This window comes from Pipistrellus hanaki (assembly GCF_964339955.1).
Source record: "Pipistrellus hanaki genome assembly, chromosome: 15".
Taxonomy (NCBI): domain Eukaryota; kingdom Metazoa; phylum Chordata; class Mammalia; order Chiroptera; family Vespertilionidae; genus Pipistrellus; species Pipistrellus hanaki.
The window spans coordinates 5,009,901-5,026,849 of record NC_140517.1 but is presented as its reverse complement, the minus strand read 5'-3'; the positions used below and the strand labels follow the sequence as shown (position 1 = coordinate 5,026,849).

The 16,949-nt window shown below is 42.8% G+C and overlaps 1 protein-coding gene across 3 annotated transcripts in view; it reads right to left on the bottom strand.

The window, feature by feature from the left end:
- Positions 1-16,949, bottom strand: part of NUP93 (nucleoporin 93) — a 73,805-nt gene that overhangs the window by 19,531 nt on the left and 37,325 nt on the right. For all 3 annotated transcript variants that reach the window (XM_084861226.1, XM_084861227.1, XM_084861228.1), the window contains 2 exons: positions 9,878-9,940; positions 2,628-2,756 (listed from right to left, as the gene is read on the bottom strand). In XM_084861226.1, coding sequence (XP_084717352.1) covers positions 2,628-2,756; positions 9,878-9,940 — 192 coding nt within the window. The remainder of the gene's footprint in view (positions 1-2,627; positions 2,757-9,877; positions 9,941-16,949) is intronic.

Below are 16,949 nucleotides of genomic sequence, written 5' to 3'. Positions count from 1 at the left end.
GATAATAAATACTTAAAAAAGAGCAGGTCCTATTAAAATGATTAAAATAAAATAAACATTGTAGAGCTCACCAAATAATAACAGTCACCAAAATTGCCACTAGGATGTGCTGTGTGCTCTGTGCCAGCACTGGTCTAGGGCTTTATACAAGCCCCACGTTCCTTCCAACAGTTAGTTCTTCAAGAGAGAACCTGGATTTCAAATGCCGTCTCTGGCTTCACACTATGTGGTTTCCTATAAGAGGGTAAAGAAAGTGCTGCCCAAGTGAAGATAATATTACCTTTCCATTCCTTTGGAGAAAATTATATGGAAAAAGCCTGTAAAAACACATGGTTCCACATATCCACCAGAATGGTTAAATTTAAAAGGACAAAATGTTCACAACAGCGCTATTTATAAAAGCCCCAAACTGGGAACTATCCAAATGTCCATCAACACCAGAATGGATACACAGATTGCAGTTACACTGTTCAGCCGTGAGAATGAATGGCCTACAATGATATACAGAATGTTAAGCAGAAACAGGAGTACATATTGTATGACTCCATTTACATAAAGTTCAAAAATAGGCAAAATCTTTCTCTTTCCCTCTCTCTCTCTCTCTCTCTCTCTCTCTCTCTCTCTCTCTATATATATATATATATATATATATATATATATATATATATATATATGCGGCTAATATGCAAATTTTCCCCGTGGAAGTTTGGCCAGGAGACCAATCGCTCACTATATGTGCTGACCACCAGGGGGAGGTGTGGAGTGAAGGCTCTGATCAGCCCTGATCACCTGGCCAGGCCTATGGACTCTTACCTGTGCACCATTTTCGTGCACCGGGCCTCTAATCAATCTGTGATGTTAGAAGTCACAGCAGTGGTTCCCCTGCTGGGGACAGTGGGGGTAGTAACTGAAAAGGCATATAAACGAGAAGGACTCTTGGGTGCTGGTAATGTCCTGTTTCTCATCTGGGTGTGTTCAATTTGTGATCATTCACTGAGTTGAATTCTTAGGATGTGGGCTTTTCTGGACACGTTGTACTTTAGGAAAAAAGTTCAAAACAACAACAACAAACAATAAACCCACAGGGGTTCATAAAGCGGCAATTTTCTGGATAACCTGGAGAGAAAGCCACCACACCATTCACTGGCTTTTACAGCCAACCCACCCACTCTGCTAGGTGTCTCAGAGAACAGCAAATGCTGGTAACTCCCTTCCCAAGGTCAGGGAAGGGAGAGTCTGCTAAATAGACTAGTCTATTTTTAAAAGAACAATCAAGAAAGAACATCTCATTAACAGCTTATAATTACTTCCAAATCCCAATACAGACCACAACCTATTAACACCATTTTAAAAAATGAAGTTTATAAAACCATGAGCTATTCTATTTATCTGCCCGGACTCACAAGAAATATTAGGTTGATCAAGGGCTTTGGACATTAGTTCTTCCTTCCCAAGACTCTGATCGGAGTCTTGACGTCTTTGAGCCTAAGATATGTGAACAGAGCCTTAAGGAGTAATTTCCTAAGACAAATGACTTTAGCACCTTTTTATTTGGGGGCTAACTTAGTAGAAAAACTGGTTTTTAAATCAGGAGTAAATCTGTAGATATGGGATGTGTGAAGTTATCCTGCAGGCATGACAAACTGCCAAGCTACCCACCCTTGAAGCAGACTTCAACAGAACATGGTCTAGACAATCCTGCGTCTCACCAGCATTTACACATCTCTGAGCCCCAGCTATCCTAGCTATTATGGGAGAAGTACGCTAACTAACCATAAAACAACTTCGGGAAGAATAACTTATCGAGAAGCATTGATAAAAATATTTGAAATGTCTAACACTATAATTTTCATAACATTATAATTTTTAATCTGCACCTCTAAATAATCTGAAACTGCTTTTTACAAAAAATATAGGATGGAATGGCCATTATGGGTCAGGTTATCACTAATCTTCCCAATAATCACATTTTACCAGTGAAGACACTGAAGGTCTGCAGGGTTAAATAACTTGGTTAAATAATTTGGACAAGGTCAGTGGTAAAGCTAGAATTTGAACCCAGGGCTGTGCTCTCCCCACACCAGAGAGGCAAATGTGTGGCAAGCCACAGTGTCCCAGCACAGGGCAGACATCACTAATCAAGCCACAGTGTCCCAGCACAGGGCAGACATCACTAATCAAGCCACAGTGTCCCAGCACAGGGCAGACATCACTAATTTAGCCCCAGTGTCCCAGCAGAGGGCAGACATCACTAATCAAGCATGACATTCTTCCTACTGATCCTAACATGTAGCCGCAAATAGCTTGAGGCTATGATGCATATTTGAGGTCTTCACCAGATGATAATTATTCGTTTATTTATTAATATGCTTTTATTGATTTCAGAGAAAGGAAGGGGGGAGAGAGGGAGAAAGAGAGAGATGCAATTAATGATGAGAGAGAATCATGGATCAGCTGCTTCCTACATGCGCCCCACTGGGATTGAGCCCACAACCCAGGCATGTACGCTGACTGTAAATCGAACCATGACCTCCTGGTTCATGAGTCAATGCTCTACCACTGAGCCACACCAGCAGAGCTACCTCCCATTTTTATTAACAGTGTTACCTCTTCTGGGCCCAACCTACCTCACTTTCTTGAGTGAAGTCCAGGGCATCTTCTCCTGAGGCCAGCAGTGTGTGGAGAATTCGCTGTTTCACTTGCTCCCACTCGACCAGCATTGACTCTCGATGGTACTCTTCAGCCATGCCAAATGTCTGTCAGAGACAAGCAGGGAGAGGCAGCCCAAATGAAAAAAGCAAAGAATATGGTTTCCATTAAGCGATCTGTCCATAAGTAGAGATAAAGCAATTAACTTTAAAAACTACCCTTAAAGAGTTCACTGACGTGAGTTTGCAATATACCATTTTATCAAATCTATCACATTAAAAATTTTTAATTGTGATAAAATACACGTAACAAAATTTGCCACCCTAACCATTTTTTAGTATAGTCAATGTACCGAGTGCCTTCACAGCTCTGTGCAACCATCACCACATCCATCTCCAGAACTCTTTTCATCTTGTCAAACTGAAATTCTGCACCCACTCAACCATAACTTCCCATTCCTTCTTCTCCCTAGCCCCTGGCAACCACCATTCTACTTTCTGTCTCTATGACTTTGACTACTCTAGCTATCTCTCAGAAGTGGAATCATACTATATTTGCCTTTTTGTGACTGACTTATTTCATTCAGCATAATGTCTTCAAGATTCATCCATGTTATAGCATGTGTCAGAATTCCTTTCCTTTTTCAGGCCAAATAATAATATTCCATTGTATGTATATACCATAATGTGTATCCACTTATCTATTCATATGGACTTGAATTGCTTATTTCTACCTTTGGGTTATTATGAATAATGCTGCTATGAACATGGGTATACAATTATCTCAAGTTCTTGCTTTCAGTTCTCTGGGGTATATATACCCCGAGCGGAAATGCTGGATCACATGGTAATTCTGTTTTAATTTTTTTGAGGGATTGTTTCCATCAAGGCTGTACTGTTTCACAATCCTATCAATAGTGCACAGAGTTCTAATTTCCTTACATCTTTGTCAATACTTACTATTGTGTTGTTGTTATTATAGTAGCCACCCTAAATGGGTGTTAGGTAATATCTCATAGTTTTAATTTGCATTTCCCTGATTATTAATGATGCTGAACATCTTTTCATGTGCTATTAAGACAAATGTAGGGTGGAAAATAATATAATAATACAATAAATAATAATACAAGAATAAACTCTGTTTCACATACCCACAACTATAAACCAACTTCTGCCTCACCCTGTATATTTTTTTTTATAACATTTATTATTTTTAAAATATCTTTATTGATTTCAGGGAAAGACAGAGAGAAACATCCGTGTCAGAGAAACACATCGATTGGTTGTCTCCTGCACAAGCCCCAACAAGGGCCCAAGCCAGGTAGGAGCCTGCAACCAAGGTTCATGTCCTAGACTGGAATCAAACCCAGGACCTTTTGAGTAGAACCCAGAACTCTTTGATCCACAGGCCAATGTTCTATCCACTGAGCAAAACTGGCTATATGTAATATTTTATTTTATTTTTTATTTTATTTTTATTTTTTTTAAATCAATCTTTATTGTTCATATTATTACAAAGGTTCCTCATTTCTTCCTCCCTCCACCAGGTTCCCACCCCACCCTCTGCCCCCTCCCCATCCCCCATTGTCCTCATCCATAGGTGCACAGTTTATGTTCAGTCTCTTCCTCCCTCCCTTTCCCCGATAGTAAATCCCTTTTCAGATAGTAAATCTGTTACTTAGCATTTTCTCATATCAATAATACCTCCACATGCCCAATGATACACTTCACACAAAAGACATTTTCAAATAGGTCAACCAGCCTCATCCAGGCCCCACCCAAGGCACTCACAGATCAACACCCCAGCGCTATACTAACTCAACACATCCAGATCTAAGCCTTCATCACTTGATTCAGCAGACCCTCAAGTTCCCGCAAAAGTTTCCAGCCATGTCTGAGAGGCAGCCGTGGGCAGGTACAGGCGAGGAGCAAGCTGTTTCGGGCCTGGCTGCTCCGGGCCTGGCCTCTGTTGCTCTGGTTCGTTCCACAACCAGCTGCTCCGGGTCTGGACACTGCCGCTCCCGACCTAGTTGCTCTGGACTTGGCTGTTGCTGCTACAGGCCTGGCCGCACCCGACCCGGCTGCTCTGGGACCGGTTGCTCCGGTCCCGGCCGCTCCGGGCCTGGCCGCTCCCAGCCTGTCAGCCGCTGCTCCGGGCCTGGCTGCTCCCAGCCTGGCAGCCACTGCTCCTGGCCTGGCCGCACCAGACCCGGCTGCTCCGGGCCTGGCCGCTCCCAGCCTGGCAGCTGCTGCTCCGTCACCCTGTATATTTTTAAAACCTCTGAAATTAGGCTACATATTACAACTGACAGCATGTCAGTTTATTTTCTCTGCAGTACATAAAATAATGATGGATTATAAAATCAATGCTAAGATTTAATAAGCATCTAAGATAAGAAAACAGGAAAAACAAAAGTGTCTTCATTTTTTAAAGAAAGTCACATTTTCATAGGAGGAAGCAAACCAGTAAAAGAAAAACAGAGCCTTCTATGGTGAGGTTTCCTACCCGCCTACTCCAAGTCACCACTGAAATGTCTGGCAAACCTCACTCCTGTCTGCTGCTGACACTGCAGTTGTTACCAAAACAAAGGCACCCAGAAGGAAAAAAAAAGAGGGAACAGAAGAGAGAAGAAAGGAAGGAAAAGAGGGAGGGAAAGAAGACAAAAGACAACCTCTGAGGAGGAAAATAAAGCAACTTATAGAGATGTACTGAATCATGACCATTCTTAGCCTATTATTCTTTAATTGGCAAAGCAAGTTTCTATCAACTTTTTAAAAAAATATATTTTATCTATTTTTCACAGGGAGGCAGGGAAAGAGATAGATGGTTAGAAACATCGATGAGAGAGAAACATCGATCAGCCGCCTTCTGCCCACCCCCCACTGGGGATGTGCCTGCAAACAAGGTATATACCCTTGACTGGAATCGAACCCGGGATCCTTCAGTCCACAGGCCAACGCTCTATCCACTGAGCCAAACCGGCTTTGGCAAGTTTCTATCAACTTAATCCCACTTTTCAAAAAGCCATTTCACCTACAACATGATTACAATCAGATTGGCCTCCAATTAGGCTGCACCGAGGGAATGAGCATCAGTGATGCCTGCTTTATTTTCGGCAATGCAGATAATTTATACTGATAATAACCATATACTTTGGAAAACTGTCAGAAAAATTACATATACTCTTCCCACAAATGGGATGTCTGACTATGGACCAATATTTATTAAAACGTGAAAAAGAAGCACACCAGAGACGCACAAAAATGACTAGGTAGAAGGCTGGCACATCTTGCAAGCTTGATCTAGCAATGGATCCCTTTTTAAATATGCATTCTGAAGACACAGGGAGAAATGACTATCACAAACTTTAAAAACAGTGTCCCACCTAGCTGTGTTTTTTTTTTTGTTTTTTTTTTTCAGAGAGTCAGGAAGAATGGACCACTCGAGCCAGTTAGTTAGCCTGGACTGAAAAAGTAGTTAAAGAAAAATCTTTTTCTCTTGGTACACGAATGAACTTATATGTGAAAGCTCTATATTTTGAATAGAGAGAAGTATGTTAGAACAGAAAGGTGGGGGCAAGAAGATATCCAGAAATAGTGTACAAGTAAATTTCAATTTCTTCTAAAATTCTTCCTGTTGAGTGGTCAGACCAACCTCCTCCTCAGCCTTGAGCCGCTCTCAGGGGGGACAATGGAGGGCCAGGAGGCACGAGGACCAGGCTGTGTAGAAATAAGGAGGCAGGGCAAGGCTTTCCAAGCTCGCAACAGCCAGTGAGGCACTCTCAAAGCTGTGACACTAACCCAGGACACACAAAAGACAAGAATGGCAGAGTAGGAAAGGAAGAAAACAGACAATACACCATCCAGAGATCCTGCTGATGAGGATGGGGGAAGCAGACTTCCAGCATCATGTAAGGGGCAGCGTGACCACAGTGGGGATTAACCAGGCTGCCCACCTGGGTGCCACAACTCTTGGGCCTTGAATACAGGATGTACTCTGCAAACTGGCAGCTTTCTGGGCCCAAATCCTCGGATAGATCTGAGAGGCGTGCCAGCTTCTCATTTAGAAACAACCCCACAACCTGAATAAACAGCCCTGTGGTTCCATTCATCATTAGTGTGATAAGAAGCCGCAAATAAAAATGAATGGCCCGACATTAAAATTCTCTTCCCTTGACCATGCCGCCCCCAGCTTATCTTAATTACATTAGAGAAAATGGAACATCCAATTTGCAGGCTAATCAGGAATGATCAGCCACCCATCTGCCCTATTCCAGCCTGTTCCCTTTAGATCCACGTGATGGATTAGGTGCAAAGAAGAATGTCAACTAGGGGAGCTCATGAGAAATCAACAGTGCTACTCAACTCAAAACCACGAGAAGAGGACAGTGGGGGCTGGAGGCAAGGTGGGTGCAGGGAATAGGAACAAAAAGGAAAGAAACCCAAGGGAAGAAGAAGGAATGAGCAGGGAGGGCATAAAAGGTCTAAAATTAAAAGAAGACCGAATAACCATAGAAAATGTGGAAGCAGTTATGTGTGGAAATAAGCTCTTTGAACACAGATAAGAATGGAAGGCAGGGAGAGGACTGGGCAACTGAAGTGAGAACAGGTGGGGAGCACTCAAACCCCTTTTTCATAAAGGGAAGAGGGCAATATGCCTTGACTTCACACCCGCTTATTACTGAGCTGTTGCTGGCTTTTAGACACTCCACATATGTTCTGATAATGTTGTTCTGTTTTTGCTGGGATGCACCAAATGGAAAAAGATAGGACACATTTGTGGTTCCGTAGCTTGTTTTCTTGGCATTGAAGCAGGACATTGGCATGTTATTCAAACATGACATTACCACCAAAACGCCAGGAAGCCGCTCAGCCATTGTTTGGAAAATGACTCCTGCTTTGGGGCAGTTTCCCAGTGTCTGGCCAGGGGAGAGGTCTCCCTGAGGCTGGCTCCCAACAGCGGGACGTCTCCCTCGCAAACACATATGCACGCATTTTGCACTGTGGTATGTCACTTAAATGTTTTAGCTGGCTGCACATTTAGTCTCAGTATGACACCATGTTCAGAGACTGCCAATTCCAGAAGCGCATTCCGCAGGGTAAGTGGATTAATAAGGCTCGGTAGGATTGGACAGTCCTAATTTTATTAGTCCTTTACAGCAGGAGAATCAAAGTCGGTGGCTCACTCAAAGTGTGACCAAAAAACACATTTTTCAAAAATATTTCCAAATCCGAATCAAGTGAGTTTTTTCTATTTCTAGGAATAAGTACTGTTGCCAAAAATATAATTAATAAAATTTTAGGGCATTTTACTGATAATTAAACATGTCAGTCCTTTGGAACATTTTCTTATAAATTAGAGCTAGCAAGCCCCTGCTGCCCTATCTCACAGCAACCCCACTGAGACACTTGTACCTGCATGGAACATTTTAATGAAGCAGCTTTTTCTCACTTTATTCCTTCTTACATAAATAAGACAGAGATGTGTTTTGCTTGATATAAGGATTATATAAGTAAACCGCGAAACTAAGTTCTCTCTCACCCCTACACGCCTTTGCAGATGCACTGCTGCTGGGAGACACACTGCGCTTTTAGAATCTACTCCGCATGATGGATAATCTTCCTCCGCCCTCCCCAAGACTCCGCTGGCCTGAAAATAGCTTACTCAATAATGGGAAATTTTGGAAAGGTTTTATCTCTTAATCCTTGTCAGAAACAAGTAGAGATAACTCACATGTGAGTAAAATAAGCGACCTTTGAGTATCTTGAGGGAATGCTTATTGCAAAATACTGCTGCGCTTGTAATGGCTGTCCTGGCTGACTTATTTACTCTCTTCCAAGGATCAAGCTAATTTGTTTTGTTTTTTCAAGAGCTTGGAGAAATCATTAATGTAGAAAGCAGCATAAAGAATAAGATCTTAAAAAAAGAAAATGAAGAATGAGATCTTGCCCTGACCAGTGTGGCTCAGTTGGTTGGAGTGCCAGAAGGACATGGGTTCGATTCCCAATCAGGGCACATCCGGTTACCTAGCTTCTGGGTTCAATCCCAAGCTATGGTGCACAGGAGACAACTGATTGATGTTTCTCTCTCATCTCTTTCTCTCTCTTTGATGTTTCTCTTTCATCTTTCTCTCTCTTCCCTTCCTCTCTTTTTAAAAATCAATAAAAAAAATAAAAACACAATGAGATCTTGCAATTTACAACAATATGGGTAGACCTAGAGGGTATTTACACGAAGTAAAATAAGTCAGACAGATGTAGAAATATCATGTGATTGCACTTATATGTGGAATTTAAGAAAACAAAACAAATGAGCAAATAAAACAAAACAGAAACAGACTCATAGATACAGAGAACAGGATACAAACCTTCAGTTATTAAAAATAAATAAAATAAATTTAAAAAGTCATAGGCGCTGGCCAGTTTGGCTCAGTGGATAGAGCATTATTGGCCTGCAGACTAAAGGATCCTGGGGTTCAACTCCAGTCAAGGGCACATGCTGGGTTGTGGGCTCGATTCCCAATAGGGGGTGTGCAGGAGGCAGCAATCAATGATCCTCTCTCATCATTGATGTTTCTATCTCTCCTTCTCTCTTCCCTCTTTGAAATCAATAAAAATACATTTTTTTAAAAAGTCATAGGAATGTAATGTACACATGGGGAAATTAGTCAATATTACTGTAATAACTATCAATGAGACCAGTTACTAGATTTATTGTGGTGATTATATTATAAGAAATATAACTGTTGAATCACTATGTTATATACCTGAAATTAGCATAATATGTGTCAACTATAATATAAATAATAATAAAAATAGAAGGTAGCATAGAAAGTCAACTTGGGTGATAACAGGAAAAGAAATTGAGGGAAATTATCAATGATCATAATTGCCTCTTTGAACTGCTGATTTGGTCAAAACCAAAATACTACTTTTTCCTATAACAATCAAACCAAAGAATTGTCTGGCCCTTACATTTTAAGGTTAATTTAATAATTAAGTTAATCGATAATGCAGTGTTTCAGATGCATTTCGGTCACTAAATACACATGGAAGTACTGGCATGATGTTTTCCTGCAAAACAGTTCCTGCAGAACTCCTTCTGGTGAGCTCACGGTCTCGGGAGGAGCGCTGGGCCTTGGGCACAAGCTCCAGCTTCCAGAACCTGCTCCCGGTACCCAAGGCCGCCCTCACCAAGCTGTGCATTTACACTTAGGCTCATTTCTTACCCTCTTCCGGGACTCCTCAATGGCCGACAGCAGGGCATTGTCCTTCTCATTCTTTAGGAAGCCCTAGGAAAGGGGGAGAAATGACACAACTTAGGTTCAAATTAACCTTCCAAACACCAAGAGTACACTGTAAGGGAGAAAAAGTACCATTATGGATATCTTCCATCATGCCCACCTTAACCCTCAAAAGATTCTCTCAACTCAAAAAATATCCAAGCAGATTTTTTTAGTAGACATTTCCAGTGTCTTTCATTCTGGGAGCACATGATGATTGTCAGAAGGTAAAGTCCCCAAGAAACAGTAGTGTAAAGTCTCATGTCCTTTAAACAGTCAGAAGTGTCCTTCAAGTCTTAAATGGCTCATGTTATACCCTGCTTCCTCGAAAATAAGACAGTGTCTTATATTAATTTTTTCTCCCAAAGTTGCGCTAGGCCTTATTTTCAGGGGATGTCTTATCTTTCCATGCGCTAGGTCTTATTTTCGGGGAAACAGGATAGATATAGACATAGCTTTGGCTACGCAGCCAGCCACAGTGCCTCTAATGTTCCTTATCTAGATATCTAGCTATCTATCTACCTACCTACCTTCCTACCTACCTTTCATTCTTTCTAATGAAAAGGCCATTTATTTCATGCCTAGAACATTTATTTATTATTTATGTTTATTTCTCTGTTGCTTTCAATTAATTCTTCCATTTCTTCCTAACATTGAGGAAGCCTCACTATCTACTTGCCTGGATGTTTTCACTTGTTCGTCAATGGCTGGGATACCTGAAAATTCATTTCTTCACCATTGCTCTGGGATTTTGCCACATGCGCTCCTGATTTCAAGCCTGATGACATCCGCTACTTGTTTAATACAGGTGGCGTGAGGAGGAGACAGCCCCGTTTGGTTTAATATGTGCACGGTCACTTGCTTACATTGCGATTTTATCAATAAACCAGAGCACATACACTAGGACCCCGTTTGTCCATGTAGAAGTGGGCATGCTTCTGGCCTTGGCAGGGGAGCCAGACAGAAGCGATGGGAAGGATTTTAATGAAGGATAAAGAAGGACTTTGTTTATATCCTTCACAACACATGACTACATCAAGTCAACAAACTCTTCTTATGAATTTCCTTTCCTGAGGCGTCTTCAGCTTTAGTGTCGCAGTTGCTAAACAAAGCGATGGAACCACTGTCACTGAATGCTGGTCCTGGACAGAGAGCAGATACAGACTGTGCTTTGATGCACCTTATCATGGCGGCTGCTGCTATGGGAAGCACCTATCACATCGGGGAGGGTGCCAGGAGGGTGAAAACCACTACCTGATTAGGTCTGGTCTTATTTTATTCTTTTTGGTTGGGGTGGTAGGGTCTATGCCAACTGCCCCACAGCCTCACTGGGCTTCCTCTGCTCTTCCCAATCAACTACCAGCCTATCCCATTCTTTTGACTGAACCCATGTCTACATATAACCCACATACACATACACACCATTAAAACACAAATGCAAAGCAATAGGCACATTTGTCTTAAAGCAACATACTGTAAGAAAATTCTAAAAGTTTTTTTAAGAAATTATATTTTAAGTCGTAGTTAAGAAAGAAAAAGGAGAAGAAAAGATATTGCTCTGGGCAGATTATTTTCTTCCTTAAAATATTCATTACCATTATGTACCTCAACAATTAGGCTTTCTCTACAGCACAAACAGCCCACAAGAGAGAGAGAATTTGAATTTTTCATCCTTTATTCCTTTCTAAAATGAATACTAAGATAGGCGACAACTCACATTTTATTTTAAAAAAACAAACAAAAAACCATTTTTGGTGGCTATCTTTTGAAAAGAACCTTAAAATTTATAGTCAAATACCACTGGATCTGTGCACCATCTAGTGGCCGTCTGTTTCTTTACAAGGACAAGAAAAGTAACAAATTGAATTAAAAAGTTGGGCAGAAAAATACCTGCCTCAGCCCATGCTTCCCACAGGTCTCTTCCACAACTTCCCTTTTCCACCTGTTTCCTTTCCTTCCAACTGTCCTGTGAGAACCTCTCATCCCAGATAGATACTTTCACAACTTATCATAAATGGGTTTTCTGGAGAGGTGAGCTAGACAGGAAGGGAGGTGCGTTCTCTCCCTGGGTGGGGATCCCCGCCCCAGTGAAGACCCTGGTCACAGAGAAGGCCCATCCTTCCATGCGGAGATGCCAGTGGTCTGCCTGTGACCCTCAGAGCTCCTCATCACTAACGTCCCCTCTTCTTGCCAACAAGCACGTTTTAACTGCTCACAGGCCCCCACCCAGGCCTTCTACTGTAGACCTACTCAATGAGGAACAGTCTGTGTTCAGCTGCAGGCCTGCAATTTAAGAACATGTAATGCTTGTATTATTTATTTATTCCTTTCGTCCTCCTACTTCACGTAGTAAAGTTTTTGGCATTTCTTTACAACGGTGCTGTTCAAAAAGTGGGTCAGGACCCATAATTGGATCACGAAATCAATCAGCAATTTTTTAAACGGAATAGAATACTACAGAGATATTTGGTATGGGTAAATACTGTGTTGTGGAACTTTTCTTTCAATTACATGTACTTATGTGTATGTATGAAGTGGGTTATTGCATAAAATGTATTTCTTACTTTGGGTCACAGGCAAAAGAGATGCAATTACTGCTCTAAATGTCAACTCTGTAGCATTTAAAATATTAATATTTATTGCCATGGAACAATAAACACCATACATCTGCCCAAGCAATACCCTCAGTTACGTTTCCATCTGTAACAGAGGACTGGACTGCATTGGAAGGTATACGGCTGAGAACAACCCAGAATGTAACCACAAGGTAAGTTGATTTGCCTATCAAATGTGTGGTCACATCTCAGGGACCTGGCCGCCAAACTGGCAAAACACAGCTCAAGTTGAGAAAGAAGGGCATGAAAATGCACCGTTTTCATCGTCTTGCCGACTCTGGGTTCCAGAAGACAAGTGGCAGCTAATGCTGACTGCAGAAAAAGAGAATGAGCAAAAGAATGTTTGTTTTTGTCAAATGGCCAAATTCTCTTTTGCTTTCCAAAAGCGAGAACTGTAAAGTATAAGGGTCTCTGTGAGAAAAACATCAGGATACACTTCAGTGAGGAAAGTAACGCAGCAATAAAACCCACACAGATTCTTGCACGTCTGTTTCCCACCTACTACAAATAAGTGATTTGTTAGTTACAGAAACGGTTTGAATGGAAGAACACACATTTCCTGATCAGTATTACAAAATAAAATGGAAAAAGATAAAATAATGAGTCTAAGATGGCCCCACAAGGCAAAAGTCACAGTTTACATGGCTCTCAAAAAAACCAAAAGGCCATTCCATGCCTCTTCCTCTTCAAGAGACCAAATGGCAATCTACTCTGTCAAAACTGAAAGTGAGGCGCCCACAGCAGGCCAGCCTTTGTGCCAGAAGGAATCTGACATAAGATAAAACCACATGGTGGGAGCAATAAAAGTCTCGTATCCTCTCTCACCTCTCTCATTTAACACATACACTATACACAAAATAAGACACCCGTAACCAACATTCCAAATCAAGTAATATTAACAACTGAAAGCAGTAACAGCAGAAAATGGTCACTGTGGTTCAAAATAACCTTGCCGAGATACAAGCAATAGCGAGGACAGCAATGAGATGGAGTGAAAAATAAGCAAAGAAAAAAAACAACAAAAAACTTTAAAAAACCAAACACAGAATAATGAAGAGGGTCTGCTCCCAGATGAAACAAGAATCCCAGTGCGCACTGTGAGTATTCATTCGATCTCCAGGCGGTGAGTGGAGAAAGGTCCCATTTCCCTAAAGACAGAGGGAGCGACAGCCATCATTTTGCTTCAGCTCCTCCTCAGGAAAATGCCTACTCCTTCCCCTCTCCCAACCTCCCTCCCAATTTCTGAATGAACGGCCTCTTCTGCAGCCTATTCTTGGGTGACATTTTTAGGAGGTAAAACTGTTCCTTAAGGAGAAAGTGAGGAAGGACAAAGCAAAGTACTGTTTTCAGGGGAGCACACAGGAGCCTGTGTGGTCCTGGGAGCCCGGGGCTTATCAGATGGTGTGGACTCTTTTCATTAGCTCCCTTTGTGGCGCCTGCAGAGAGCGCCTCCGGGAATTTCTCAGAGAAGAGATGTTCACTGTTGATAAAACCCAAAAGATGAAGAAATTTTAAAACCAGGGCATTTTCAGGATTTGGGAAAATTTTACATTGTTTATAGCACCTTTGGTTATTATCTTAGACCAATATTTAATATAATAAAATAAGAATACATAAGATGTCAGCTTAAAAAGCCCATGAGAGCCCTAGCCTATTTGGCTCAGTGGATAGAGCGTCTGCCTGCAGCCTGGAGGGCCCCAGGTTCAATTCCCGTCAAGGACACATGCCTGGGTTGCGGGCTCAATGGGGGGGGGGGGGGGGGTGCAGGAGGCAGCTGATCAATGAATCTCTCATCATTGATGTTTCTATCTTTCTCACCTCTCCCTTTCTCTCTGAAATCAATATATATATATATATTTAAAGGCCCACGAGAGAATGAATCTCTTTTTGCAAGGAATACAGACTGAATAGCAAATCAAGGCTTTATTCTACCACCCAGATATTTAGAGTAAGCCCCACTGCTTCTTTTCTGCAAAAAATATAAAAAATAATAATAAATAATATTTTAAATAATTTGTTCACAGATTGAATTAAAACATCTATCTTTAAAACAGCCCCTGCAGAAGACAGCGCTAAGCGGGCAGAGCTGACATCGCCAATGGTAATCCATCTTTAATGCTGCTGCAGGACTTCTCTCTGTGCCCTTACCAAAAGCCTCGCTGCTCTCACGCAGCAGGTGGCAGCAGACCCTGCAGAGTGGCTGTGGAGCCCCACCATTGCCAGCTCTGCATATCCATGGGCCCGCAGGCAGCTCCGGAGCCACAGGTGGCAGACCTTGGCTCTGTAACACGATGCTGCAGGGGCACCAGGCCATCTGTCCCTGCCAAGCTGCAGGGTCCCATTTTGTAATGGCTTCGGCTCCTGGGCTAAACAAAGGGTCACACACCTATGTGATGGATTTTGGTTCATTAAGGCAGAATGGATCACTTGCTCTCCATAACTCAAATTGGTTTACAGGATGGTCTACAAATTCTCAGAATGAAGAAAACCCAAAGTGTGCAAGAAAATTCTACACCCAGGAACACACGGCTCGGAGAAATGCCTCCTCCAGAACCAGCATTCTGACTTAAGTATACTGGCACACCTGATCCCTTCAAAGGCATGCCAGGATAGCCATGATACGGTTCCACCTCACCTGAGCCTTCTACAATAGAAAAATCCACCCGCCTTTGAGAAAGCCATTCATGTGAGTCTGCCTTTTGTGAACCCCTCCCTATTATCCTCCCCATCCCAACAAAAATGGAAGAAAAGGAAGGGAAGAAGGGAGGGAGGGAAGGAGGGAGGGAAGGAGGGAGGGAGGGAGGGAGGGAGAGGGGATCTTATAGCAAAAAAATAAAACAAAACAAACAAAAAAAAACACACACTAACTTTCCAAGATTTTCAGCATTGGGTCAAGAATGACCAGAAGGGAAAGTCACCCCTGAGAATGGAGATGGGCCATTCCTGTGGTACAGGAGGAAGGGGCACAGGGGTGGATGTAGCACACCTCCTTTGTCAACAAAATGTGGGCACATAACTACAAGGTGCCTCTTCTTATCTCTACAACAAGGCACCAGGCTAGGGCTGCATCCCTGGGAGGGCCATTTAAGTCTCTTGTGCTACTGCTGCAAAGCCATTTCTGCCCCTTTTAGGGGGCCCACGGCATGCCAGTTATCTGCTATCCATCTCTGGCCGTCCAGGAAAGAAAGGCAATCCATCCAGCTCAGTCACTGGGTAAGCAACTCCAAGCATTTCATCTTCTCCCTGCCGCCCCCCGCCCCAAGCTAACATACTTGCTAGGGCTAATTTTGGGGGACACAGATCAGGGAAGACTCTGAAGAGAAAACTTTCCAATCTGGCTTTGAAATGGACCTGCAGTGGGCCAAAGCATGCTCGGGTCCAAAGAGCAGCAGCAGAACCCTCCTCACCCACAGGCACGCACGGATCTAAAAAACATCAATGCCACAGAGCCTCTCTGAGAGATGGAAAGTTAAAGAGGGTACATTAAGGGACAATAAAAAATGCTCTGATATGTCTTTGAGGAACGGACTTCCATCTTGAAGATGGATTAGTCCACATGCAAAGAACGCTGGGTACTAAAGCTGCATTGCAATATAAAAGAAATGGAGATGCATCGATGATGGTCTTTATTGTGACCAACATCCCCTCCTCTGCCCCCCAGACCCGCTCTAGGACAACTCACTAAAGCAGCCCTGCGTTCTTTTTTAAACAGACAAACCCACGGGTCCCGCGCTGTGTCAGATGTAGCGTCCTTTCCCTTTGGGATCAGGAAGCCAAAGCAAGGTGTGGGGCTGTCAGAGGGCAGACAGGAGCGGGTGTCTCCCCCAGCCCCTCAGGTGGGAGCTGAGCTGTTTTTGCCAGGCTGGTTCCTACAGAGCTCAGGATTAAGCCCCAGCTCTATTTGGCAAGCACAAGGAGCGCTATTAGTCCAGACAACGCTTGGGCACCACGTGCCACATTAACTCCCTGCTGGTACCTGGTGTCAGGCATGTACACTGCAGTCGAAAACCACAGCTCCTCCCGCGATGCAGCACAGTGTATGCTGCTGGGACTGGAGCACTGAGCATCATGGCTGGCACAGCAAAGGGCGCTCTGGTTTTCCTGCAGCGTCTTCTAGTTCGGAAATTCTTTTTTTAATGTATTTGTCTGGAGACCGGTAAAACAAACAGGAAAAACAAACAGGAGTCCTTCTCTTTTATCGCTTCCCACTGTCTTAAATGGAATTTGTCACGGCACTCCTCTGCGAACAGTACTTGGGATTTCACACTCTCTCCAAAACCTTCATTAAGTCTGACAGCGTCCTGACTTCACCCTGTCAGAGCTAACTTTCCCCTGTCACACTGCAGGATGAGCCACTCACCAGTGTCACCGCGGACACAGAAAACTCAGCACACTGCTTAGCT